Source organism: Micromys minutus, assembly GCF_963924665.1.
Source record: "Micromys minutus genome assembly, chromosome: 17".
Classification (NCBI taxonomy): Eukaryota; Metazoa; Chordata; class Mammalia; order Rodentia; family Muridae; genus Micromys; species Micromys minutus.
The window spans coordinates 37,723,411-37,749,736 of NC_137952.1; the positions used below are offsets into that span (position 1 = coordinate 37,723,411).

A 26,326-nucleotide genomic window follows, 5' to 3' on the forward strand; every position below is an offset into this window, starting at 1 on the left:
CCCTACTTTTTACAGGCAATGAAGCTGTTGGGAAAGTGTGTCTGACGGCTCGCCTCTAATCCCAGTACTTAGCAAACAGAGACCGGAGGATAGCTGAAAGTTTAAGACAGTCTGTTCTATAAGAGTGAGTTTCAGGTAACCCATAGCAAGACAGACCCTGTCTCAAAAAAGAGAACAAAAAAAAAAAAAAAAATCCCATAAATCCCTCCAGCAAAAAAAAAAAAAAAACAAAAAACAAAAAACAAAAAAACAAACTCAAAATCAAACACAAAAACCTGTTGGTCCTGAAAGAGGTTTGGACAGGGAAGTCCACGGGCACATGAAATCTGGAAACAATCAGATGACAACTGAATTTGCTGAAGAAGTTGTGGGGGAGGGTGAAGGGAACCTGATAGGTACCTGTGTGGAGGAAGAAGCATGCTTACCCTCTGCACGACAAAGTCTGGATGCCACGGAGCCCCACCCTCAGCCCACACTGACGTTCACACCCAGGGGTGGGGTACGGGGGTGGCTGCAGCTGCCAGGTTTGGAGTCAGCAGGTCACGTGGCTGAACTTAGACTGCCTCGTGCAGCCTCCTGGCTTGCAGCCCTACAGGAAGCAAGGCTGTTTGAAAGGACAAATCACGTACATCTTTGTCCTCCTGGGCCTGGGCCAGGATCACTTCCCTGAAGGGAAACTTGAGGGAGGCTCCTGCGGTAGGATTGAATGCTGGTGAAACAAACATCCAGTTCTGGGCAAAAAGGCCGTTCTTATGGCTGGCTGGGCAGGGTAGGGTGAAGGTGTTAGGCCTTCCACAGATCTAAGGGGAAGAGGTTAAACCATTTTATGGGGTAGCTACTAGGGAATGGGGGAGGAGAAACCCAAGGAGAGTAAAGACGAGCTGAAGTCTACTGGCACATATGATGACACAAACATCAGGATCATTTAGTCAACTCCTTGGGCCTCTATTTCCTCATCTGAAAAATGGGGCTAAGAAAGTCCCCGGGATGGGAGAGATGACTCAGTGGTTAAAGCACTGGCTACTTTTCCAAAGCACCTGGATCTGATTCCCAACACCCACATGATGGTTCACAGTCTTCTGTATGTGTAGTTTCAGGGGGATCTGATACCCTCGTCTTGCCTCTGTGGGCACCAAGCACACAAGTCGTGCACAGACATACATCCACGCAAAGTACCCACACACAGAACAAAATTAAAATAAAGCCCTTTCAAAGGACTACGGATTGGCTCAAGCACGTAGATGTACAGGGTGCACAGAGCGAGGCCTACCTACAGCAAGTACTATCCAGAGTCCCTCTGCCTTTGCTACTTAGGAACAGCATTGGGGATGAAGACAAGACCAGGGAGTGAAAGGGATCCTTCGTTCACCTGGACAAGCCCCTGGGTTACGGTACCAGGGTAACGCCCAGCGTTGGTGTGCAAGTGGTGGCTGTTCTGCCCCAGTCTTGACAGCACACAGAAGCAAAAAGGATTAGAAAGAAAAGCAGCCCCCGTGGCCCAGAAAGGCTCCCAGCACAAGGACGTGCACAGGGAGGTGGAGCTCAGCAATGTTCAGATGGTGCCTGAATTTTTGCCTTCTTAGGGCAACTGTAATCAGCTCAAATTCAGCCCACACCAATTCTAGAAAGAAAGAAAAAAGATCGCATAATCCCCCCTTCTGCTAACCCTTATCAGGAAGCCAAGTGAAGAAAAATCCCCTGCCTGAGGCTGGCAGATTCCACTGAATGGCCCTTCCTACATCCAGATGCAGATAGTGATAGCCTAAGGTCCCTTAAAAAGGCTCTGTAAAGGTCACCAGTGAGAGTCTCTGGCTGTCAAAGGCAAATGGGACAGTCTTTGGAAGGGAGCCATCCACACAGGTGGTTAGCCTGAACCTGGAGACTGGTATAAGTGTCTGGGAGAAGCAATACAGCTTACCAAGCTTGGCTGCCCACCAGCAATTCGACGCGCAGCCAGAGCAATTGAAGAATGAGATTCACTTTCCCATCCAAGTCAGAGGTAGCTGCTTCATGCAACATCCTAGCAGTGGGTACCAAGAGAGTCTAAACAGAAACCGCAGGCTGCCTGCAATAGGTTCACAGACAGGAAGAATCCTAGCACTGACCCTGCAGTAATGGTCTGTGTGGACGCACAGAGGAGTGGGGGCCAGGGTAGTAGTGGAAAGAAGGGTTCAATACTGGGGATGCAGGCAATCCTTAACTCCGAGGACAACTGAAAAGAGCAAGGCTGGGGTGTATGGAGTAATGGAGTCCTCTACAATGCAAGAGGAAAGACAAAGCGTGGTGTACAGCGCTCAGCCCCATCTAGGCTAAGAGGCTGGGCCATGCACGGATCCAGCTCTATGTTCCTTTCAGGCTCCTCTGGTTTTGTGGTAGAACATTCTGTTCCTTCTCTGCTCCTCTGACACAAACACACAATTCCATGTCTAAACCTACTGTGTACCCAGCCCTGCCTTGGGAGCTAGACTAATACACAACCAATATGCAACACACTGCCCCAGCCTATCACATGATCCTGCTTTGTCCTGGGGAAGGCCCTATAACCCAGTGGCTGCCCTGTCCCACCCCCATACCATCCTTAGTCTCTGACATGCCAACAGTAGCTGACATACCAGGGTTAGGAAATGTCTTCCTCATCTGCCTATGGATTTCTTCCCATGCATTGTCAGTTAGGGGTACTTCTGGTCACATGTGCGAGAACCCTGAAGTGGTTTTTTATCACATATTTGTGTGTGGTCATCGTGTGGCATGACCACAGCACTTCCAGGCCCCAGGATGTTTCCCATCACTGTTTACAACTAGGTCTTTCCTCCTCAGTGGCCACAGATGGCTGAGGGTTATAATAATAGGTCAGAGGATGACACTGTAAGTCCCACCACCTGACCAAAATTGCAGCTTTAAAACTATTTTTATGTGTACGAGTGGTTAGCCTTTATGCTTGTCGGTGCGTGACGTCCGTTTAAACTACTTCTTTTGAACCCTATCTTAGGTGGTGGCTTCAGTGCCCCAGGGAGGAATTTTTCATGGGACTCTGGTCCTTGAGATAAAGCGGGAAGGTTTTGAGAGTCTGAGACTAGGAAGAATGGCTTTTCTCACTATTTACATTCACTACAACTTAGATGGTAGATATCACTTCCTCTGTGCGTCCACACAGACCATTACTGCAGGGTCAGTGCTAGGATTCTTCCTGTCTGTGAACCTATTGCTCCTCTTTCTTAACTCCTACCTGCTGTGGCAACTGCACTTGCCCACACAGAACCTGCTAGAAGGACCTAGAGGACCATGATCAGCTCTTCCTCCTAACTCCCATTTCAGACTGTGTCTGGTGTAGCTCAGAATGGCCTCAAGTGTATGTTTATGTAGCCGAGGGTGACTTTGCCTTCACCTCCAAGTGCTGTAATTACAAGCATTGGTACTTGTAGAATGGTCTCCTCCAAGTATAAGAGCCTTTGTCTTCAACAGAACAGCTGAGAATCTTTTTAAGAGACCCCCAAGATCGGACTTGTTGACTGTTGGCATTCCCATGGGAGTGCAGGAAGCCCTGAACCAGTGATGTCATGAGTGAATGTGTGTTTTGTCAAGGACTCCGAGGCCAGTTGCCTCGTGAGAAATTAGAAAAGCCATTGCCCATCAGGCACAAGAGGATTGGCAAACTTTTCCTGAGAAGTCAATGTGTATGTTTATTAACAGCTGGAGAGATGGTTCAGTGGTTAGGAGCACTGGCTGCTCTTCCAGAGGTCTTGAGTTCAACTCCCAGCAACAACATGGGGACTCTCAACCATCTGTAATGGGGTCTGATGCCCTCTTCTGGTGTGTCTGAAGACAGCAACAGTGTACTCACATAAATAAATAAATAAATAAATCATAAAAAAAACCAATTGAACAACGTGTGCAAAGACTAGCAACTTTGGCTTCTTCTCTGGATGTGTACAGCCTAAGACTGCTCACCTACATAGCTGCCTACGAGGCTAGCCAGCCCCTCCCACCTCCCGCTGTGCTCACCTAATAACTAGGGTGGTGGAACTCATTCTTTCCCAAGTCGGGCTCTGGTGGAATCTCATGTTCTTGTCATGCTCTACACGGAAAGCATCCTTGTATCTGTCCTCTCAGATCATGCCAGCCCTTCACCATCTTGGGCAGGTTCTCCCTCCTCTCTTCCCTCCACACTGGCTGCTGTGGGAAGCAGAGCTCAGGATCCAAACACTTTCCAGTTAGCACTGTGATGTGTGACTTAGTCATCTGCCAAATGAAAGACTTTGCCCATGTCTCTTTCCGTATTATAAATCGGAGCCATGTCTAATTCAAGCCTTGTATTGTTCTAATGCAGGGATGGATTCTATTACATACTTAGTTTGTTTATTTTTATTTTTTTATTTAATTTTTTATTTTTCTATTCTTTTTGTTTGTTTGTTTGCTTGCTTGCTTGTTTTTTGATGGGATTTGTTTTTGCAGGGATTTTCTGTGTAGCCTGGAACTCTTTGTAGACTATGCTGGCCTCAAACTCACAAAGATCCACCTGCCTCTGCCTCTCCAGTGCCAGGGTTGAAGGTGTGCACTGCCTGGCTCTTAGCTCACTTTAACGTCAAAATTCACGGCATATGCAGATGGATCTCCGAGGAGCTCAAGAAAAGAAAGGAAGGGAAGAAGAAAAGGAAAAAGAAAGAATTCAAAGTAAATTATTATTTTAGTGGGCTTGCTAGATGGTCAAGCACACTGTTAACATGAAGTAGGCACTGTTAGGCTGGCTGCTTTTGATCATGTCTGAGTTAGCATGCATGCAGGTTTCCAGGGGGCCCATCAGACTCTGAAGTGAGGGTCAGAAGGGACCATTGGGCATAGGGAAAGGATCTCCCAGGCCATAACCACACTAGGCGAGCCCTCCAGTGCTGCCTGCCCCAGCACTGACCAGGGAAGCCTTCTTCTGTACTACCCCTGTCTGGGTCTTCCACTGACCTCCAGAATAACGGCTCAGGGCATTCTTCTCCTCGCACCCCCACACAAGGTTAGTTTCCAGTGGTTTTGGCACTTGATATGGACTGTCTGAACTGTGAACAAAGGCCAAGATATCGTGTTCCTAATGCCAGTGTCCCACCCCCACCCCCAGCTGCCACAGACTTTCCTGCCAGTTCTTTGCTACAATCTGCTGGCAGACATGAGGCCTGGCCAAGAGTGATAGGGACCAGGGGCCAGGAACTGCTGGCAGGAACAGAGTAGACATCACTCCCTGGCTCTCTGATTGAGGCCCCACACTGCCTGGACTCATCCTCTGGTCTGAGTATTTATGTGTTGTACCTGAGATCAAAACACCCACACAGGATATGCAGTGCCTGTCCCGGGCAAACGGCCCCAGTTCTTAAGGCCTGAAGAATTCAGGATGCAGTTCTTCATGGGGGTCTTTCTTCAGAACCCCTGCCTGGGTCACTCTGATCTTCCTTTAGGTCCTCAGACACTATTCAAGTGACTGTAGACCTGCCTTATACCTACCTGGCCTTGGGGAGTTAAGACAGGAACCATGACAGAGATGTACCCCACCCCACAAGAGACAAAGGTTTAGAAAGGTGAAAGAAGAGGAAGGGGGATTCTAATCTGAGGGAAAAGCCCTGGTGGGGACTTTGAAGCACAGAACACTGCTGCACTCTACTTATAAAGCCTCAGGCCCCGTGCCTTTCAGAGTTAAAGAAATATGTGTTCATCTTTGTTCCAGTCACCTCTAGATTGGATCTTCCATCTAATGCTGGTGCCTGGTACCACTTAGTTCAAATGTTACGCTTGTTTAGTTTGGTTTGGCTTTTGAGACAGGCTTTCTCTGTGCTATAGCCCTGGCTGTCCTGGACTCACTTTGTAGACCTTATGGCTCCTTTCTAGGAGTCTAACGGCGGCTACAGAAGGGAAAAATATCCTTAAACACTTGCCCCAGCTGTCACTCTATGGAGTTTCACTAGGGCCTAACAAAGTTGATGGACCTGTCAGGGATTTACCACCATGACAGAATTGGGACAGAAATTAGAATCCTATGTCAAATCTAGAACTAGCCTTAACCCACCGAAGGTCAGAATCTTCACAACTACCTACATATTGGTATCTCCTTCCAAAGTCGTCACATCCAGAGGTAAACTCATGACTCCGTTTTGGCAGGCGGACCTCTGCTTCTGCAATTCCATCATTACTACTTCACAGAGCTTAGCTTGAGGACAGCCAAGCAGAGGCCTCCGTGGAAAGTTCCGCGCACGCCGCCGGGGGCCTCGGCGCCCCCTGGCGGCCATCCTCGCAGTGGCCAGGCCGTAGCTGGTCAAGGGCTTTCCAGCGCCTCCAAAGAAGTTTGCGGTAGCCACGAACCCTCCAGGGCGCCCCCGCAGCCAAGAGGGGGGATCGGCTGGTCAGAAGCGTGTGCGTCCTCGAGAAGTCGAGGGCCACAGCGGGGCCATAGGCCCAGGGCTGCCTCCGCACTACAACCCCCAGAGTTCAGCGCGCCGCTGCTGCCCGCGCGAGGCAGTGACGTAACTGGGACCGACGGTGGAGGGGGACGGCTTGGGGTAATGACGCGTTCTGCCAGCTGCAGAAGGGTGACCAGAGGTCAAGGTCTGCAAATCTAAGTTCTCTTCCTGAAGCGGGTTTGCCAAATTTCCTGTTGAGTAACTTTGAATTCTTGGTTTCTTTAGCTTTAGCGGTGGCCTCAGCCTTGAGACCCCAGGGCCGCCACTTTCACATTGCCTAGAGCGGCCAGGCCCTCGATGAATCTGGCTGACTTGAATTCCTGATTCTCTTGCCTCCGCCTCCTGAGGGTTGGGATTTCAGGTATGTGCCACCGTGTCTCTCTTTTTGAAACGATTTCGGTTATCTAGGTAGGTTTCTTTGGATAAGGTTTGCCCCACTCGCTCTGCGCCTTCTGTCCCAGCTGATGTGACTCAGTTTGCAGATACGGCATTTAGAGGTATTTCCGTGTGTGTTTCCTAAAACATGTTCCTGCATTCAAGACCAAGTGGCACTCATGAAGACTCCCGTCTCACACTCCATACTTAAAGTTGTCCTAATGATGCCCGGTATGGAGACTGGGTTATCTTTGTTCCAGAAGCAGGCACTGCGAAGGCATTCAGCTGTGGTCTCTGATTTTTTTTTTAGTTCTCAGTTTTTCCTGCATTCTCATGCTTTCGGAGATTCCCAGACAGTTTCGCAGGAGTAGGCTTAGTGACTTATGAGACCCTTGTTCCGTGTGTTATGCAGACCAGGCGTAACATTGTTCAGAGGCTAGGTGTATCTAGATGGTGATCTTTGTCTAGCCACAACCATCTGTGGACACACACCCAGGCCACACTCCTCAAGAAGATGCCTCCTTATCAGGAGTTTCACTTTCACCTCCTAGGTCTCTGGCTTCTCTGGAGCCAACCCTGGAGCTATGGTCCACGCTTTCCTCATCCACACTTTGAGGGCCCCGAATCTGGAAGACACAGGCCTTTGCCGAGTGCTCTACTCCTGTGTCTTTGGTGCTGAGAAATCACCCCATGATCCCCGGCCTCATGGTGCGGAAAGGGACAGGCTCTTGCGCAAGGAACAGATTTTGGCGGTGGCCAGGTAATCACACAACCCAGCCCCAAGTTTTATCAAACAGGTAATAATGAGGGACACGGGCAAGCAGGAAGGCAAAAGTTCTGAATGCTTCCCCCTAGTGTCTACCATTGTTTATAAGTGTATCACTATGGAAAGAGGCTAAAGAAACTATAAAATACAGAGTGTGTAAGGCACTTAACCCACCCAAGGTTATGTGACTGAAAAGTAGGGTAATTGAGACTAGAGTACAGACAGGCAGACTCTTGTGCAGATGAAACATGCTTTACAGTGGAGGTCTTGCTAAGAGAGAAGATGCCAGGGACTTGGGGCAGTTTGGGGCAACACTGGATAAGACAGGTTGCTAGACTGGAACCTTGGCATCCCAGCTCCACATGAAGGGTGCTGCCCTTTGCCAGCTCTGCCACCCGTCTATTCTCAACTTGTTTCTTTCTCTTTTGCAACAAAGAAATCCAAACAAAGGCCTGTCAGAGTTAACTGTTTTATTTTGTTTTGAGGCAGAGACTAATCATCTAGTTCAGGCTGGCCTCCACCTCTCTGTGTATTCCAGGGTGGCCATAACCTTATCCCTTCCCGGACGCCCACTTCAGCATCTTAGTGCTAGGATTATAGGCCTGCATCAGGATACTAGTCTGAGAATGGCCCAGTGTAGAAGATGGGGTTGAGGAAGCAGCGGAGGCAGTCTTGACAGATGCATGGAAGGCACCGTTGACTTGGAGGATGGATGGTTGAGAGATCACTTATTTGTCTCCGTTGAGGCTTCTGTGAAACAAATGAAACAAGACCTTACTTGCTGGTCCTTTTCCCAACCTGGCTCTGTGTCCCTGGGCAAATGGCTTAAGCTTTTTCTAAGCCTAAGTTTTCTTACCCAAGATAGGAGCTATCAGCAGCTCCCAGCTACATTGAAAGTTGTGACAGTGACAGAGGTGTGTGTGTGTGTGTGTGTGTGTGTGTGTGTGTGTGTGTGTGTGTGTTTGGGGGTGAGGGGTGCCTTGTTGGTCTTACCAGGCTTCCCAGCTTGTCAGACAAACCTGATTTCTCTTGCAGACAGGTGGAGTCACTGTGTAGGCTGCAGCAGCAAGCATCTGGATGCTCCCCCACTGACCCGCAGCCTCAGTTCTCAGCCGAGTCCGTGTCCCTGCACGAGGCCCCTCATGGAGCCTTCCACCTGGCAGCTGGGGACCCTTTCCAGGAGCCACAGACAGTGCTGTGGCTGGGCGTGCTCTCCTTAGGTTTCGCCCTGGTGTTGGATACCCATGAGAACCTGCTGCTGGCTGAGCGCACACTCAGGCTCTTGGCCCGCCTCCTTCTGGACCACCTCCGGCTGCTGACACCAGGTACCAACTTCTTGTTGCGGGCTGACCGCATTGAGGGAATCCTCACCCGCTTCCTGCCACATGGGCAGCTGCTTTTCCTCAATGACCAGTTTGTCCAGGACCTAGAGAAGGAATTCAGTGCTGCTTGGCCTCGGTGACCCCTCACCAGAATGAGGCTTCTTGAAAGGACAAAGAGGGAGGGTAAAGATTGCATACTGCTAGGGGAAGTTGGACATCTGCCTTTTGTCCAGCCTGCTCCCTACTCTGATGTGTGGCCACACTCAGGATATATGGATTGGGAAAGCCCACAGGAAGGGACCTGGGTAGAATGCAGTCTGTGCCTGTTGTCAGGACATTGGAATTGTAGAGCATCCTGAACCTGGAGCTGCCCTGTGACCTCTGAGACTCTGCAGTGTCTACCATGCTAGTCCTTGACTCCACTTCCTCGTCTGTACCAGCTGTTAGTGCTGGAGCAGTGTGCCTGCCAAGCTCACTTTAGTCCACAGCCCTGGCACAAAAGGAATCTTTCAGACCCTCTTCAAGGAGCTTCAACTCTGGCAGGCTTGGTCCCTGCCTTTATACATCAGCAATGACTTTGTCAGCAAGACCTGTTCTGCATCCAGCTCCACCACAGTTCAGAGCAGAGGGATTCTGCAGCTCCTTATGTGCAAAGCCTGTGTCTGCCAGGAGAGCACAACAGCTTTTCTTGTCTGCTGGCTGACAGGTGCCAGGCATCTGGACCAGGTGATGTCTTATTCTGAATTAAAAACAATGCGGTCTGATTTTGTCCTCTTTTGGTGTGACCTCTTGAGAGTGAGCATTTGCCTGGGTGGCCCCCGTCTCCTTCTCTCTTCCACTTGCTCAAGTACCCCCTTTAGACGCTTCCTTTTGAGGCTTCAGTTCTTCCTCCTCAGACTTGCTTGCTTGTGCTTCTTTTGGATGGTGGTGCTTTCTTTTGCTGTGGTATGTGTCACAGGTGGGAGGTTAGTGTGGGTATTACCTGAGAAGCGGAGGAGACTGAGGCATAAGATTTCTGAGGGCGCCTTCCAGAGGTAGCTCTGTCCTTCCACTGGAGAACCTGAGGACCAAACAGGTCATCCGACTTTCCTGACAGGCTCTCTCCTCAGCTGAGCTGTCTCACCGGTACATGATGTACTTCTTTCCAAAGTAAACGGAAGCCCTTTTTCATTTCAGAAATGTTTTCCCATCTTAGGTCATTAGGCAGCTATTGTGTTTGATTGTTCCATTCTGGCCATCCAGTTGCAGAGTAGGTGGCTCTCCCCAGCCTGCCACCTGTCTCTAATCTCCCCCCACCCTAAGTGTGACAGATATCAGAGAGCTCCAGAAAAGAAAAGTGACTTCTGGAAGATAGATCTCTTGCTTACAATGAATAAGGATCCACAGAACAGTTCTACAGGGAAGGCATGATTGTTCTTAACCAAGGAGGAGGCCTGCAGGCTGCAAAATGACGTTCAACTGAGTCCCACATCTCTGCTACACGGGTAGTTAGTTCCAAATCATCTACCCTATGGACTTGGATCACATAACAACGTCTTCAGCCCCATTCTCTGCAGTGGGATGCTCAGTACCACCCCAGCGTCTCAAGATCTCATGTAACATCTGTGTCTCCAAGACATCATTTGTCCTACGTTTCTGCTTCTATGGCATTGTCAGTCTCTCTTGGGTTTCAGAACATGTGACTTTTCTTTCTGCTTTGCTCTCTTACGCATGTAACAGATGCTGTTTCCATTGATGCTGATTCACAGAGAAACACACATTTGGTTGCAGCAGACTATTATGAACATGTAAGGGGACAGGGTCATAAAGAACAACCGAGCTGTGTCCCCAAATCTCATAATTGTTTATTATAGAATCCTCATACTTGTCACTTAATCAGACACTGCAATGAAATACCTGAGGTTATAATGAAATTAAAGAAAAAGGTTTGAGGTTCAAGTGTGTTACTGGCATCAGCTTGACTCTGGTGATGTCCTCATGGTAAGAGTGTGGACAGGAAGAGGAGGGGATAAGAAAAGAAGAGAGAGCCACACAGGAAGCTGAGGGACAGACAGGAGGCAGCCATGATCTCATAGTAAGCACTACTAGTAGCTGACAGCTATGTGTACTCAATACCCACAACTATGTTGTAAGAGCATATTTGTACATCTTTGAAAGAAAAATGCACATATGCCCAGCTACTAGTTTGTTCGGAGTTAACCCTCAATCTTGATGTCTCAGGATGAATGCAAATGTTTCAGGTTGGCCTTTGTGTAGGTGAAAATTCCCCATCTCTCTCTCTCTCTCTCTCTCTCTCTCTCTCTCTCTCTCTCTCTCTCTCTCACACACACACACACACACACACACACACACAGTGAGTCTCAAGAGCCAAGGCCAACCACTTGAGTGGGACTAGACTAGACTTGGGAGTGATCAATTGCCTTTGTTTCCCCTTCCCATATCGTCACCCTACTAAAGATAAGGACACTTGGAGACTGATAACCCTGTCTTCTTGGAGTGAGCCTCTCTTAATGGAGTGAAGTTGGAAGATTATCTGGGTTCAGATATTTGGATGGTCACAACCACCTCTGAAAGGTCTGCTACCTCCCAGTATCAGACTTGGGACCAAGTTCCTAAGAGGTGAATCCAAAAAAGAGAAACCCCAGCACATTGATTCCCTGAAGTTCCCAACCATTCTTCCGAGGAGCTTTTAGTCATTCCTGGCTTTACCTGGGGCCTCCTATCAGTTCTCGGGCAGATCTGGAGAGAGTGTTGAATTGGATCTTAATACCAGTAGTAGAAGCATGCGCACCTGAGTTTGAATTCCCAGAAACATGTAAAGGCTGACTCAGTAGACTGCATCTGAAACTCCAGTGCTTCTGTGGCTAGAAGAGAGGCAGAGACAGGATGACACTGTGCCCACCTGTTGTAATAGACCCTGATTCAAACACAGAAGGCAGGATGGACTCCTAAGAGTGTCCTCTGACACACACACACATCACATTCACAAATAATTTAACTTAAAAAGTTGTCATTTAAAGGCTAGGGTGGAAGGTCAGGCCCTGAAGTCAGTCCAGAGTCCTTCAGAAAACTTGGTGTGGGTATTGGGGGGTGTACCGATAAGTAGCCTGTCTACATAGCAAGACCTGATCTCAAAATCATAAAGAACAATTAGATATATGCACAGTGTCTTTTCTGTGATGTAGCCACATAGATATCCATGGGCTTGTATGGACCTGTCCTCATGTTCTAGACGTTGTAAGAACCAGTATAAAGTCTGTCTTGTAATGTCAAGCAGTAGCCCCTTTGGTCCTTGCCCACTCTCTCTCTTGAGTGAAAATGGTTCAGTTTATTAAATTCTCTTCTGTAGCACAGTCTCTGATCATCAGTCCACACTATGTCTGTAGGTCCCTTTCAGTTTAGTTCAGTAGAGGGTATAAGGAGCAGAACAGAGCAGGAACCTGGTGGCATTTCTATTTCTAGAACATTACCATTTGAGACAGACATTCTATGGTTTGTGGCTGGTTGTTTCTAGGAAATCCATGGGGCTGGGACTCTGATATCTCACCGTGTGCCAACCTTTCCCATTTCAGTACTAGAAACCATCCAGAGCCTTGTTTATGCTTGGCAGGTATTGTACTGACTACACTCCTAGCCCAGTGAAGGGATTTTCCTTTCTCTTGGGATTCAGAAACAACAAGCTTAGGGAAGTGTTCAGGACAGCATGTTTTCTTCCACTGTGTGCTCTCCGTGAGGCCAGAGCTATAAAGGGACATTACTGCCCATGCACAATTTCCATCCTGAGGGGAGGCAGGTGAAAAGAGTGGTCAGAACGCCTCCCTCTCAGGGACAGTCACCTGATTTGTTGGGGCAAGGTCAGAGTAATTTCAGCCTGTCCTTGCCAGCTTAAAGGGCCACCAGTGTTTGGAGCCATTTCATGTAGTCCTGGGATGTCCGAGTGATAAGAACAAAGTGCTGGCAGGGCAGAGCAAACTTCAGCCTCAGAGAGGCCCAAGCAAAGGCTGGCAGTAAAGACAGACGCACAGAGCAGCAGTCCTAGGTACTAAATAGTAAACTAGTAAAACTAATAAGGAAAAGAAAGATGCTAACCACTTTACAGGGCTAAACACAAAGCTTTCACGGCCAGGCATAATTAGATATAAACAGTCTGTGCAAAGACCTCAAGCGATCTGGAAATGTCAAACTAGACACCAAAAGGACAGTGGGGAACAGGCTCACAGTGCCTTTGCCTGATCACTTGGTCACTCAAAGTTAGGATCAGAGCCACTCGGTGATGGCACACCTTTGACCCCAGCACTCAGGAGGCAGAAGCAGGTAGATCTCATTGAGTTTGTTCGAGGCCAGCCTGGCCTATGGAACAAGTTTCAGGACAGTCAGGGTTACCTAGAGAAACCCTTTCTTGAAAAACCAAAAACAGGAAGAAACAGGAACGCAGCATGAACATGGGGCAGCAAAAGAAAACAGGGAAATATGTCACTATGAAGCAGATGCTTAGTCTCAGAGATGAGCGACTTAAAGAAAAGGATAGGTTGAAGCCTAGAAAGAAAGAAAAGAAAGATCCGAGTGTGCTGAAGAGAAGTCCCCCAGAATCCTTCCTGTTTGTTCTTCCAGTATAATACACAGCTGGGTCCACCTTACCACATCCTTGTGGATACCAACTTCATTAACTTTTCCATTAAGGACAAACAGGACTTAGTGCAGTCGATGATGGACTGTCTGCATGCCAAGTGCTTCCTTTGTATAACTGATTGTGTAATTGCTGAAATTGAGAAATTGGGGCAGAAGTACCGTGTGGCACTAAGAATCACCAAGGATCCACAATTTGACCACTTGCCATGCACAGAACCTAGGCCAATGACAGCCTGGTACAGATAGTAACTCAGCACAAGTGACCTCACAGGAAGAATCCGGAAGATCCCTGGTGTTCCTATCACGTACTTTTCTAACCACAGATAGAACATCGAGCAGATGCCAGACGATTACAGAGCCCTTTGCTTCTCACTCCACAAAATCCAACTGTCATTCTTGGACCAGCTAATTAAACACACTTTCTGTTTTTAAAGATGCTAAACAACAACACAACAATAAGGAAAAGTGGGTATCAGTACCCCTACAGGTTGGCATGTTCAATACTCCCTGGCCAAGGAATCAAAGTGAATTTCCTTAGTAACATGACAGACAGACATGGTTAAGTTGCTCCACGGGTTTTGAGGTCAAGAGTGCTCACCTGAAACAGGTGGTGGTACACTTCCATCATCTTCCCAATGGGGAGGTTGAGGCAGAAAGAGTGAGTGCTTCAGGGCCAAGCGGGATACAAAGTGAGCTCAAGGCCATCCTTAGCTTCCTGTTAAGACTGTCTCAAAAAGCAATAAATAAATTCAAAATTAAAACCCCACCTGATGAAGGGAAGGGCTTAGAGCACTTAGGAGAAAACTCTGAGTTGAATTTAGCCATGAAAGATTATATATATTATCTATCTGTCTGTAGATAGATAGATAGGTATAGATGTAGTGATAGATACAGATAGATGATAGATAGATAGATAGATAGATAGGTATAGATGTAGTGATAGATAAGATAGATAGATAGATAGATAGATAGGTATAGATGTAGTGATAGATACAGATAGATGATAGATAGATAGATAGATAGATAGATAGATAGATAGATAGATAGGGGAAGAAGGAGGGAGGAGAAGGAAAGGAAGAATAAGAAACCTCAGACAAATCAGAAGAGAATCTTTTGAAGGATTTAATCTGTTCTCTGAAAAGCAGAACAAGGCATTGAAACCTAAGGAGAAGAGACAAAAGACTAATTCAAAGCACAGTAGGATGGATGGGGTCAGGATTCCACCCAGAATCCACCAGCTTTCCAGGGCGCCCAGTGAGAATTCTGGAGGCTCTGCAAGGTTGAGTGGGCAAATGCATCGTGCTCTGCACAACTCACTGACTGAAATGGGTACTTCAGTTGTTCTTGCTCGATGCCTGCAGCTTTGTGACTAGCTGTGAGGGCAAATAAAATGGAAACTTCTTTATGTGACAATGAATTATTGTGCTACTCTCTCTGAAGGGTGTACCCTGGGAAACAGACCTGGTTGGTGTCTCTTTAGGCACCAGGGAAACCAGTATCCTGATTTCCGGGTGCCTTACCACACCTTTAGTGGTATAGTCTGCACAGACACCGTAGGCTCCAACATTAATTCAGGCCTCTGCTATTAGGTGGATGGAGCCTGGACAGCCACAGATGTTGATGTCACTTTCAGAATCTGAGACTCAGTCAGCTAGAGAAATGGAATTCTCCATTAAAGAGACAGGACGCTGAGGTTTTCTGCTAAGAGGCAGCTTTTTTCATGCTGGTGCCAATTCGGCCAACTCACATTCAAAGGCTGAACCCTGAGCACAGTGGGGCTTCACCTTATGCACACTGTTAGCCCTTTGTCTATAGTAATATTCATTTCATGGCTGTGCCCTGGCTACGTGAGGGGATATATTGCTGTGACATTATGACATTGAGGTGGCGGGAATGCCATGCCTGCACTGCACTGATACTGATTAAGCTGACTTGTCTTTTCATGGTTCTGCAAAGGCCCTTATCATACCCGACGTGTCTGCATGGACGCCGCGCACTGTCGTTTGCTTAGGCACTTTTGTATTAAGTAAATGCAATATACCTTAGCTAATAATTCCCATGCTAACGTGACAGAAGCTATTGGTATCCCTCTATACATTTAAAGACGTTAATCTGGGTTGTGCAGTTTACCAGATAGCTCCAGAAAATGCTGGTTCAAACAAGGTGACCCACCCACATTTCACAGGATCAGGATAGCAGAAACCTGCATGTAAGAGACCCTTATGCTCATGCCCTTGGAGGCCCTTCTACAGGCGGTCCCTACCGGAATCCAATGTCAGTAGATGTGTATAGAACTTCCCTAAGGGCTCTTTACTGTGTTACTTCCCCACACCCTCTTCATGAGGCTGGGGTCGAATGGGAGGCACAGCACTGAGCCATACCTTCCTGCTTCATTGCTTCAGTCTTTTCCCTTGAGACAGGAATCTACCTACAGTTTAGGTTGATCTCACTTCTGGATATTGGGACTGCCTTTTGGAGTGTGAGGAATTGAAATTTCCTTTGGGCCTGGCATACACCTGCTGACTGCTCCTGCTCCTCCGCTTCCTCTTTCTTCTTCTTATCATTTTCTAGATAGGGTCTCTCTGCTTAGCCCTAGATGTTCTGGAACTCTATGTAGATCAGGCTGGCCTTGAACTCACAAAGATCCCCCTGCCTCGGCCTCTCAAGTGCTGGGAAGGTGTGCACCTCCATACCAGGATTCATGTGTTATCTTTAAATTTAACTAGAAAATTTGGAAAATATGGCTAACCAACCAAGGGTGCACCACAAAACAGAAGGTATAAGAGTCAAACGCAGGAATTTTTATTTATTTACCTATTTTACAAACCAGAAACTTGAAAGATGTTAGTGGGGTGGCATACACCTTTAGTCCTAGTACTTGGGAGACAGAAGCAGGTGGATCTCTAAGGCCAGCCTAATACAACTACACAGCAAAACCCTCTCTCAAAAGAAAAAAAAAGAAAAGAAAACAGCCAACCAAAGTAACAAAACAAGCAATGGTGGACGCCTTTTTATTTTTTTAATATATCTGCATATCACAGTTTATTGAGGATTTTGGTCAACATGCATAATCAATATATAAAGAAATATAGTCTCTGTGTAGAAGTAAAATAAGTATATATCATAATTTATATGTGGTGGACACCTTTAATCCCAGTAGCAGGTGGATCTCTTTGAATTTTAAGCCAGGCTGGGATATACAGAGAAACCCTGTTTTGAAAAACCAAACCAAACCAAACCAAACAAATAAACTCCCAAAGACTCAAGGTTTGCCAGCTATATCTTAGAGATTCCTGTACCTGTCCACCCCATACTTTATCACACCAGGCAATGTGGTCTGATATCACCCCTTGAGAGGGTGAAGAGCATCTGACCTCGTGACTTGCTTCAGTCTTTTACAATGTGGCAGAAATGATACTGTGCCCCTTTAGAGTCAAGGCCTAATGGGGTCTCTGTCATGAAGGATGCCTGGCTCAGCCTGAAGGAGGATAGAAACTATGTAAGTGAATAGAGCCATCAGTGGGCTGGTGGGATGGCTCAGTGGGTAAGGCTGCAGAAACCACAGTACCTAGATTCAATCCCTTTAACCCATGTAAAGATGAAAGAAAACTTTATAGTTTCCTCTGACTACACACACACACACACACACACACACACACACACACAGAGAGAGAGAGAGAGAGAGATGCACACGTACTCCTCCCACAATAATAAATTATATATAATAAATATATTAATATATACATAAATTAATTAATTAAAATTTAAGAGAACCATTCCAGCTGAGTCCATCTGTAATTATCATGATGTTCCTAACAAGAGAGGCAACTGACCTGAAAGGTATGGGTAAGACCAAGTATCCTGTAGCAATGTCTCTGAGACAAAACATTCTATGTTAAAAGCTTGTTAAGACACAGGATGTTTGGCTAAGCATTAGGCAGAGCTGTGGGTTAGAGTCACACCAAGGTATTTTATATTGTTTGTGACTATTGTGAAGGGTGTCGTTTCTCTAATTTCTTTCTCAGCCTGTTTATCCTTTGAGTAGAGGAAGGCTACTGATTTGAGTTAATTTTATTTCCAGCCACTTTGCTGGAGTTGTTTATCAGGTGGAATTTTTGTGATCACTTAAGTATGCTATCATATCATCTGCAAATAGTGATATTTTGACTTCTTCCTTTCCAATTTGTATCCCTTTGATCTCCTTCTGTTGTCTAATTGCTCTGGCTGGGATTTCAAGTACTATATTGAATAGGTAAGGAAAGAGTGGGCAGCCTTGTCTAGTCCCTGATTTTAGTGGATTGCTTTAAGTTTCTCTCCACTTAGTTTGATGTTGGCTACTGATTTGCTATATGTATATTGCATTTACTATGTTTATGTATGGGCCTTGAGTTCCTGATCTTTCCAAGACTTACCAAAATTCAAGGAGAGTTGAATTTTGTCAGTTGCTTTTTCAGCATCTAATGAGATGATCATGTGTTTTTTTCTTTGAGTTTGTATATATCATGGATTATGTTGATGGATTTCTGTATACTGAATCATCCCTGCATCCCCGGGATGAAGCCATTATGATGGATGATCGTTCTGAAGTGTTTTTTTTTTTTTTTTTTTTTTAAGATTTTTATTTATTTCATGTAAATACACTGCTGCTGTCTTCAGACACACCAGAAGAGGGCATCAGATCTCATTACAGATGGTTGTGAGCTACCATGTGGTTTCTGGGAATTGAACTCAGGACCTCTGGAAGAGCTGTCAGTGTCCTTAACTACTGAGCCATCTCTCCAGCCCTCGAGGTGTTCTTAGATTTGGTTTGCCAGAATTTTATTGAGTATTTTTGCATCAATATTCGTCTGAAGTTCTCTTTGTTGGGTCTTTGTGTGGTTGAAGTATAAGCATAATTGTGGTTTCAAAGAATGAATTGTGTAGTGTTCCTTCTGTTTCTAGTTTGTGAAGTAATTTGAAGAGTATTGGTATTAAGCCTTCTTTGAACTGATAGAATTCTGCACTAAACCCATCTGGTCCTAGGATTTTTTTTTTTTTTTTTTTTTTTTTTTTTTTTTTTTTTTTTTTTTTTTTTGGTTGGGAGACTTTTAATGACTGCTTCTATTTTTTTAGGGTTTATGGAACTGTTTATATGGTTTATCTGATCCTGATTTAACTTTGGAACCTGGTATCTGTCTTGAAAATTTCATCCAGAATTTCCAGTTTTGTTGACTATGACTATAGGCTTTTGTAGTGGGATCTGATGATTTCTTGAATTTCCTCAGTTTCTGTGGTTATGTCTCCTTTTTCATTTCTGATTTTGTTAATTTGGATACTGTCTCTGTGCCCTCTGGTTAGTCTGGCTAATCATTTATCTTGTTGATTTTCTCAAAGAACCAGCTCCTGATTTTGTTGATTCTTTGTATAGTTCTTTTTGTTTCCACTTAGTTGAGTTTAGCCCCGAGTTTGATTATTTCTTGGCTTCTTCTTCTTTCTTTACTTCTCAGGTGTATTTGCTTCTTTTTGTTCTAGGGCTTGAAGCTGCTAGTGTATGCTCTCTCCAGTTGTTTTTTTTTTTTTTTTTTTTGTTTTGTTTTTTGTTTGTTTGTTTTTTGGAGGCACTCAGAGCTAAGATTTTTCCTCTTAGCACTGCGTTAATTCTGTCCCGTAAGTTTTGGCATGTTGTACCTTTATTTTCATTAAATTTTAAAAAGTCTTTGATTTCTTTCTTTATTTCTTCCTTGACCAAGCTATTTAGTAGAGTGTTATTCAGCTTCCATGTGTATGTGGGCTTTCTGTTGTTTTTGTTGTTATTAAAGACCAGCTTTAGTCCTTGGTGATCTAATGGGGTGCATGGGATTAGTTCAATCTTCCTGTATCTGTTGATGCCTGTTGTGTGACCAATTATATGGTCAGTTTTGGAGAAAGTACCATGAGGTGCTAAGAAGAAGGAATATTCTTTTGTTTTAGGATGGAATGTTCTATAGATATCTTTTAAATCCATTTGGTACTTAACTTCTAGTTTTACTGTGTCTCTGTTTCCATGATACGTCCATTGCTAAGAGTGGGGTGTTGAAGTGTCCCACTATTATTGTGTGAGGTGCAATGTGTGCTTTGATCTTTAGGAAAGTTTCTTTTATGAATGTGGGTGCCCTTGCATTTGAAGCATAGATGTTCAGGATTGACAGTTCATCTTGGCAAATTTTTTTCACAGTGGCCCACCTGCCTCTGCCTCCTTAGTCCTGGGATTAAAGGCAGGCACCTCCACTGCCTAGCCTAGATATTATTTTTGAGAAAAATCAGAATATGTAGCACAGATACCCTTAAATTAAATCTATGATCTCCCTGCCTCAGCTTTTCAAGTGATGGGGTTACAGGTACATATCAGTGCAATAATGTGCTCTTGAATCCATTCAAGTGGCACCCTGTCTCTTACAATTCTGAAGCCCACTAAATGTATGCATAAAACTCCTTGACCTGAAAAACCCATGCCAAGAGTTGGTGAGGAAGTGAACCAGACTGAAGTGACTGGAGCTCCCACCACACTGCTATCGGGAACTGAGGTACAGCCTCTTTGGAGAACTCTGGAAACTGCTGATAAAGCTAAATACAATATAACCTCTTTTTACTCAAGGGCACTGAGCATCCCACAGAAAGACTTCTTGTAAATATTCATAGCAGCTTTATCCCTGTCCATCCAAACCCGAGAGAGCTCAAATGTTCAGTAAAAACAGAAGGAATATGGACATGAGAGATGGCTCAGTGGTTAAAAGTGCTCACAATGAACCTGTGAGGACCTGAGTTTGGACCCCAACATGCTCAGAACAAGCTGGGTGTGGTCCCACCTCTGCCTCTTCCTCTTGAGCCAAACTACCACTCATCACCATCCCTGGTGATAATAACCCAGAAGGATCAGATATAGCCTTCTAAAGCCCACCTTCCAATGACCCACTTCCTCCAGCTAAGTTCCATAACTAAAGTTTCCAGAACTTCCCAAAATAATACCATTCATTGGCTGGGGTCTGAGAGACTTCAAGACGTAAGCCTGAGGGGGAAATTACACATTCTACTCCTTCACAGTGAGAGAGTCAGAAAAAAAGCAGTAGGGAGCTCAGAGCTCGATAGAGCTAGCACATTAGTAATCTCTGCATGTGGAGGGCGGAAGTAGGAAGATCAGAGTTCAAGGTAGGGCCACAGGATGGCTCAGCTGGTAAAGGCTCTTCCTGCCAAGACTGAGAACCTGAGATGGATCCCTAGGACCCACATGTTGGAGGGAGAGACCTCTTCCAGGTTGTCTTCTGGACTCTGTCAGGTCCAAAGCAAAAAACCTTCAAGCACTCCCAACACACTGCAAGCCTACTGACTCTGTCCAGTTGATGGTTGAGGCTCAGCTCAAGCTAGAAAGATTTTTGGCAGATGAACCAAAGCCTACAGACAGCATTCCTCTGGGATCTTTGAAATGGGTTTCTGCCTGTTACAAAGAGCCAGTTCTCTTGGCATATATCTGTGGTTAAATAACAAAGCCCAAAGCTAACCTCCAGGCTCCTCCAGGCTCCTCCAGACCCCTCTAGACCCCTCCAGGCTCCTCCAGGCTCCTCCAGGCTCCTCCAGACCCCTCTAGACCCCTCCAGGCTCCTCCAGGCTCCTCCAGGCTCCTCCAGGCTCCTCCAGGCTCCTCCAGGTTCCTCCAGGTTCCTCCAGGCTCCTCCAGGCTCCTCCAGACCCTTCTAGACCCCTCTAGACCCCTCCAGGCTCCTCTAGACCCCTCCAGGCTCCTCCAGGCTCCTCCAGGCTCCTCCAGGCTCCTCCAGGCTCCTCCAGGCTCCTCCAGGCTCTTCTAGTCCCTAGTGACATGGACCTGTTACTGAATACCAAAAGTCCCATGGCAGCCTCTGGTTCTGTTCACCACCCACTCCTACCCCACTGTGCCAGCTCCCAGATTGTTCCAGATTACAGCTCACTCCCCTCTCAGAGGCTCTGCTCTCTTATAACAAGGCCGTCCTCTCCCCACTATTCTCTCCCTGCTGTTTTCTCTGCTCTCAAGAGATTGCTTCAGCAATAGCCAGTTTGTTTCTTTTTCTGTCTGCTCTAAACTCTTCCAGATGCTTCTGGGTGCATGCTTTTGCTCATATTTATAATAAAACCCTCACAGTGGCTGGAGAGATGGCTCAGCCGTTAAGAGCACCACCGACTGCTCTTCCAGAGGTCCTGAGTTCAATTCCCAGTGACCACATGGTGGCTCACAACCATCTGTAATGAGATCTGATGCCCTCTTCTGGTGTGTCTGAAGATATTTGCAGTGTACTCATAAATAAAAAAATAAATCTTTAAAAAAATAAAAACCTCACAAACCATGGAGAAGTTGCCATTTCTGTGGTTTCTTTACTATGCCCTATCTTACAATTTCTACATACATACTATAGAGCATGAGCAAGCAGTCATGCACATGCATGAATATGCACATGGGCACACACACACACACACACACACACACACACACACACACACACACACACACTAAATGTAATCAAAAATTTTAAAGAGAAAAGTTTAAGTTCATCCTTTGTTACATAGCACGTTTATAAATATGTTCAAGGCCAGCCTGGGCTATGTGAAGGTCTCCCCCCATTTTTTAAAGTGTTGGGAGAACTGTCTAAAATATGGAACATTCTAAATTTTTTTAAGAGGGCAGATTTTGAGACAGGTTTTCTCTGTGTAGTCCTGGCTGTCCTGGAACTTGTTCTGTAAACCAGGCTGGCCTCGAACTCAAAGGGATTCACCTGCCTCTGCCTCCTGAGTGATAGATTTTGATCTAAGTGCTACTACATAGGTATTTACTTGGATAGAAATCAAGTGCTAGGGACCAGGGAGGCATGAATTCAAATCTCCAGAGCTCATCTAAAAGCCAGCTTTGGCAGTGTGTTTCTGTGACCCTGCATACCCACAGGAGAGAGAGACGGGAGAATCTCTGGAAGCCTGCAAGCCAACTGGCCTGAAACATACATTAGCAAACAAGAAAGGAGAGGGAGACCCTGCCACCAAATGAAGTTAAAGGTGAGGCTGACACTTGGGGCCATCCTCTGAGTTCCACACATGTGCTGTGGCATACATTCATGGCACACACACATACATTCACATACATGAAGATTGGTGTGACTCACTGAAGGTAAATTATGCTTCAAACAGCCAAACCTTCTCATGCATGAAATATCCAGTGACTTCTAATTCCTGAACTGAACACCAGCCACTGGGGAAGGGCTCTAGACCAACAGGTAGCAAGGGGACTGAGGGCATGAATGGTCTAGCAGTACAATGGGAGGCTGGAGTCCTGGAGAGGCATGGCCAAGGAAAGGTTTTTTTTACATAATATGATTGGCATCTTGGAGTGGACCTTACATTCACCCATTCACGCTGCAGTCAGTTGGGCAGAGCAGACCAGAAGTAGCCAGATCTCTGTTAATATTAATAGAGATAGTTGGAGGATGGGCGGGTATGGGGGATTGGCCAGGGGACAATGCACCCTCTCCTGGGATCACACTCATCTCTTCTTGCCCTCCCCCAGTGACAAGTGATGAGTCACTGAAGTGAAAGAGTGACTGAAAGGGAGCTCCACAATGCAGCTTCCATGAGCTCATTGTGCTGGGTTGGCTTTTTGTGGTGCTGCAGCTGTTTTGAGGTCACCTGTAAGTAACCCATTACCTGTGCTCTGTAAGTGACCAGTAAGTTCACTGGTTCATGACACGACTCTGGTCGTAATGATTTCTTTGGTCCATTATTGGTGTCTGGTTCATGCCTCCTAAGGAAAAGTTCACTGCATTAGGGGAAGACTGTGGATTTTAACAGCTCTCCCCTTCGTCTTTTTGTAAGTATTGGATCTCATTAGACAGCTGGCCTTGAATGCAAGATTTTTCTACCTCAGGTTCTCAAGTGCTGAGATTATAGGTATAGGCCATTACATCCAGGTATAAAAGGTATCTTAATCTAATCTACAATTTTTTCTTTTTAAATTTTAAAAAATATATGTGAGTGTTTTGCCTGCCTGCATGTATGTCAAGAGCACATCTGGCGCCTGTGGTGGTTAGAAGAGAGAACTGGGGCACTAGAGTATTATGACCAAAAGCAACTTGAGGAGGAAAGGGTTTATTTGGCTTATACTTCCCCAGCACTGTTTATTTAACATCAAAGGAAGTTAGGACAGGAGTTCAAACAGGGCAGAAACCTAGAGGCAGAAACTGATGCAGAGGCCATAGGGAGGTGCTGCTTGCTGGCTTGCTCCTCATGGTTTGCTCAGATTGTTTCATAAAACCTAGGACCAGCATCCTAGGGGTGGCACCATCCACTAAGGGCTGGGCCTTACCCCATCAGTCGCTAATTAAGAAAATGCCCCCCCCCCCCGCCAGGTGTGGTTATCACTAGCATCTAGGAAGAAGGAAAAGCTACTGGAGGGGAGTATTTGGTTTTGAAAGGATGCCATCTAACGTTTTAATGCTTAAGATTTAGTAGTTTCTATGATATAGATAGGCCGGTGTTTAGTTTCACTCCCCACAGAATAAAAAGACTGATTCGTTTTGTGAATATAGGTATGTACCTGCACATACATTATTTGTGCACTACTTATGTGCCTGGTGCCCTCAGAGGCCAGATTCCCTTGTACTGGATCCCCTGGTATTCCATCCCCTGGTACTGGAGTCACAAACACTTATGATGATTCACTATGTGGATGCTAAGGATTGAACTTACATTTTTCTAGAAGAATAGTTAGTACTCTTAACCATGAACCATTGCTTTAGCTCCCCATCATGAATTTTGTACTCATGAAAGCAGACTTGCTCATAGGAATAAACTTTTTGAATCGAGAATCCATAGCCTTTATAGAAGTGGAGATTGTCTCTTAAAGAGAAGGAAACCTGGGCATAAGGATTGTCTCCCATTTGCCTTTTAACTGTAGAACAGGTCTGGGGTAGAACTATGTTAGAATTTAAATTAGCATCTAAGAGCCATGCTTCCCCCTCCCAGCTCATGCTGGGCCACACTGTATTTTATAAAAAACCGAAGTAACCATTTAAATGAAAACTTTATTTGCTATGAAGTTGTAAAGGCAGGGATAATTTTATTTTATTTTTTCAGTCTTAGATAGCAGCCTGAAGGACTGAGGCATGTGAGTATTCCCCTTTTTGAGGTCCTCAGTCACTGTCTGCTCTCTGGAGAAAACATGAGTCGATTACTGCTGGGCCATCATAGTGGGCACAGTCTTCTCAGAGCGCTGACCCAGGATGAACTTTACTAGAGAGGAGACATTCCGAGGCCACCACAGGGAGCGACTTGGAGCTTAGATCTTCCTTGCTCTAAGTGACAGCAATGAGTTGGGCCTAGTAATGCACTTAAGAGACAGAGGCAGGTGGATGTCTGTGAGTTCCAGGCCAGCCTGGTGTATACACTGAGTTCTAGAACATCGTGGCCTACATATATCCAGTCACCATGTCTCAAACAAACGAAATAAAAAAAGACAACAATTAATTGTGGCTATGAAGCAGGGGGTTCTAACAAGCAGTAAAACAACACAATACCTTAACCAGAGCCCCAAAACTGTTCATTTTATCTTGCTTTATAATTTGGGAAAAAATTCAGGCTCACAACACAGTTTCCAAACAACACAAGCCTCTCGTTCAACTGCAGTCTATCAGTCAAAACAGAATAGTAACACAATAGAGCCATAAGTGTCCAAAGCTTACTTCAGATCTCACCGTTGTCCCACTAGTGGCCTTTTCCTGTGTAGTTCCAGAGCCACACTGGGTCCCACTCTGCATTTAGCTGTGATGTTGCTGTGGTCTCCTTTACTCTGGAATAGTTTTTTGATTTTTCCATGACTTTCATGACCTTGCGATTTTTGTTTTCTTTTCCTTTTTGAGATAGGGTCTTGCTATATAGCCAGGTTGACTTCAGACTTTGGATGTTTTTGCCTGTACCTCCACTGCCTACGTGCTGGAGTCATAGGCTGTGTACCACAGGACACTTTGTGGATTCTTCCCTGCCCCCCCCCCTTTTATCCCCCTGGTTATTTCATCTCCTAACACTAAGAGAGAAACAAGGACATAAGGGAGAGGATTTAGGAAAATCCCTGAATCTAATTTCTTTCCTTTTGTTTCTCCTTTAGCCATAGCTACTCACAAACTGCAACCAACCTCCCTAAACAACCAACAAAGACTGACCCTGCCTCTCAGGGTCCTGGCATTAATGTACTCTCTGAAAAGTTCCCAGAACTCCTAATGTAACACAGTCCTAGAAAATATCTGCAGCCTGCAAACCCACACTTCTGCTAAAGCACAAGACAAATAAATCATGGTCAGTTGCTGCAGACAGTCCAAAGCAGCCCCACATTCCTGGTTCTGGGATTAAAACAAAAGCACATTCTTATATGTCTGTGTTAAAAACCAAATGAAATTTCAGAATTCTCAACCACATTTCTAAGCTGGAAATGTGCTGTATCTCAATGGCCAGTATCTGCGGATCCACATTTGGGTGGATTTTACATTCGAACTATGACCAATGAGGCTGAGAGTGCTGGGGGCACTGTCCCCTGTCTAGATTTTAAAAGAGCTACTGACAGGTGATTGGGAGCCAAGCAGGCCAGGAAGCTGGACTATTACAATGCCCTTCACAGTCCAGCAAGGACAAGGCATCTATACCCACAGTTAGAAGCTGGTCCTCAGGCCTGGTGTTCTTTTTGCAAGAATTAAATAAGAAGCCTTTGTTGTTTGCAAGACTAAGTCACTAAAACTCACTTTAGAGTTGTTTTTTACATTTTCAGGTTTGTTTTGTAG

General features: G+C 45.7%; 1 protein-coding gene and 1 pseudogene across 4 annotated transcripts; both read left to right on the forward strand.

Moving 5' to 3' along the window:
* Positions 1 to 6,501: 6,501 nt before the first annotated feature.
* On the forward strand, positions 6,502 to 9,183 carry AP5S1 (adaptor related protein complex 5 subunit sigma 1). Of its 3 annotated transcripts, XM_080931535.1 has the most exons (4): positions 6,502 to 6,579; positions 6,660 to 6,795; positions 7,361 to 7,569; positions 8,611 to 9,183. In XM_080931535.1, exons 3-4 carry the CDS (start codon positions 7,394 to 7,396, stop codon positions 9,035 to 9,037), a joined length of 603 nt encoding a protein of 200 aa, XP_080787661.1. In that variant the 5' UTR covers positions 6,502 to 6,579; positions 6,660 to 6,795; positions 7,361 to 7,393; the 3' UTR covers positions 9,038 to 9,183. The 3 variants fall into 3 exon arrangements, with proteins under 3 accessions (XP_080787661.1, XP_080787660.1, XP_080787662.1); XM_080931534.1 differs by having other exon boundaries at positions 6,526 to 6,795; XM_080931536.1 differs by having other exon boundaries at positions 6,526 to 6,795; positions 8,615 to 8,933.
* Positions 9,184 to 13,339: 4,156 nt separating this feature from the next.
* On the forward strand, positions 13,340 to 13,958 carry LOC308431452 (rRNA-processing protein FCF1 homolog; annotated as a pseudogene). Its single transcript has one exon. The product of its transcript is annotated as an rRNA-processing protein FCF1 homolog (transcript).
* The last annotated feature ends 12,368 nt before the right edge of the window (positions 13,959 to 26,326 follow it).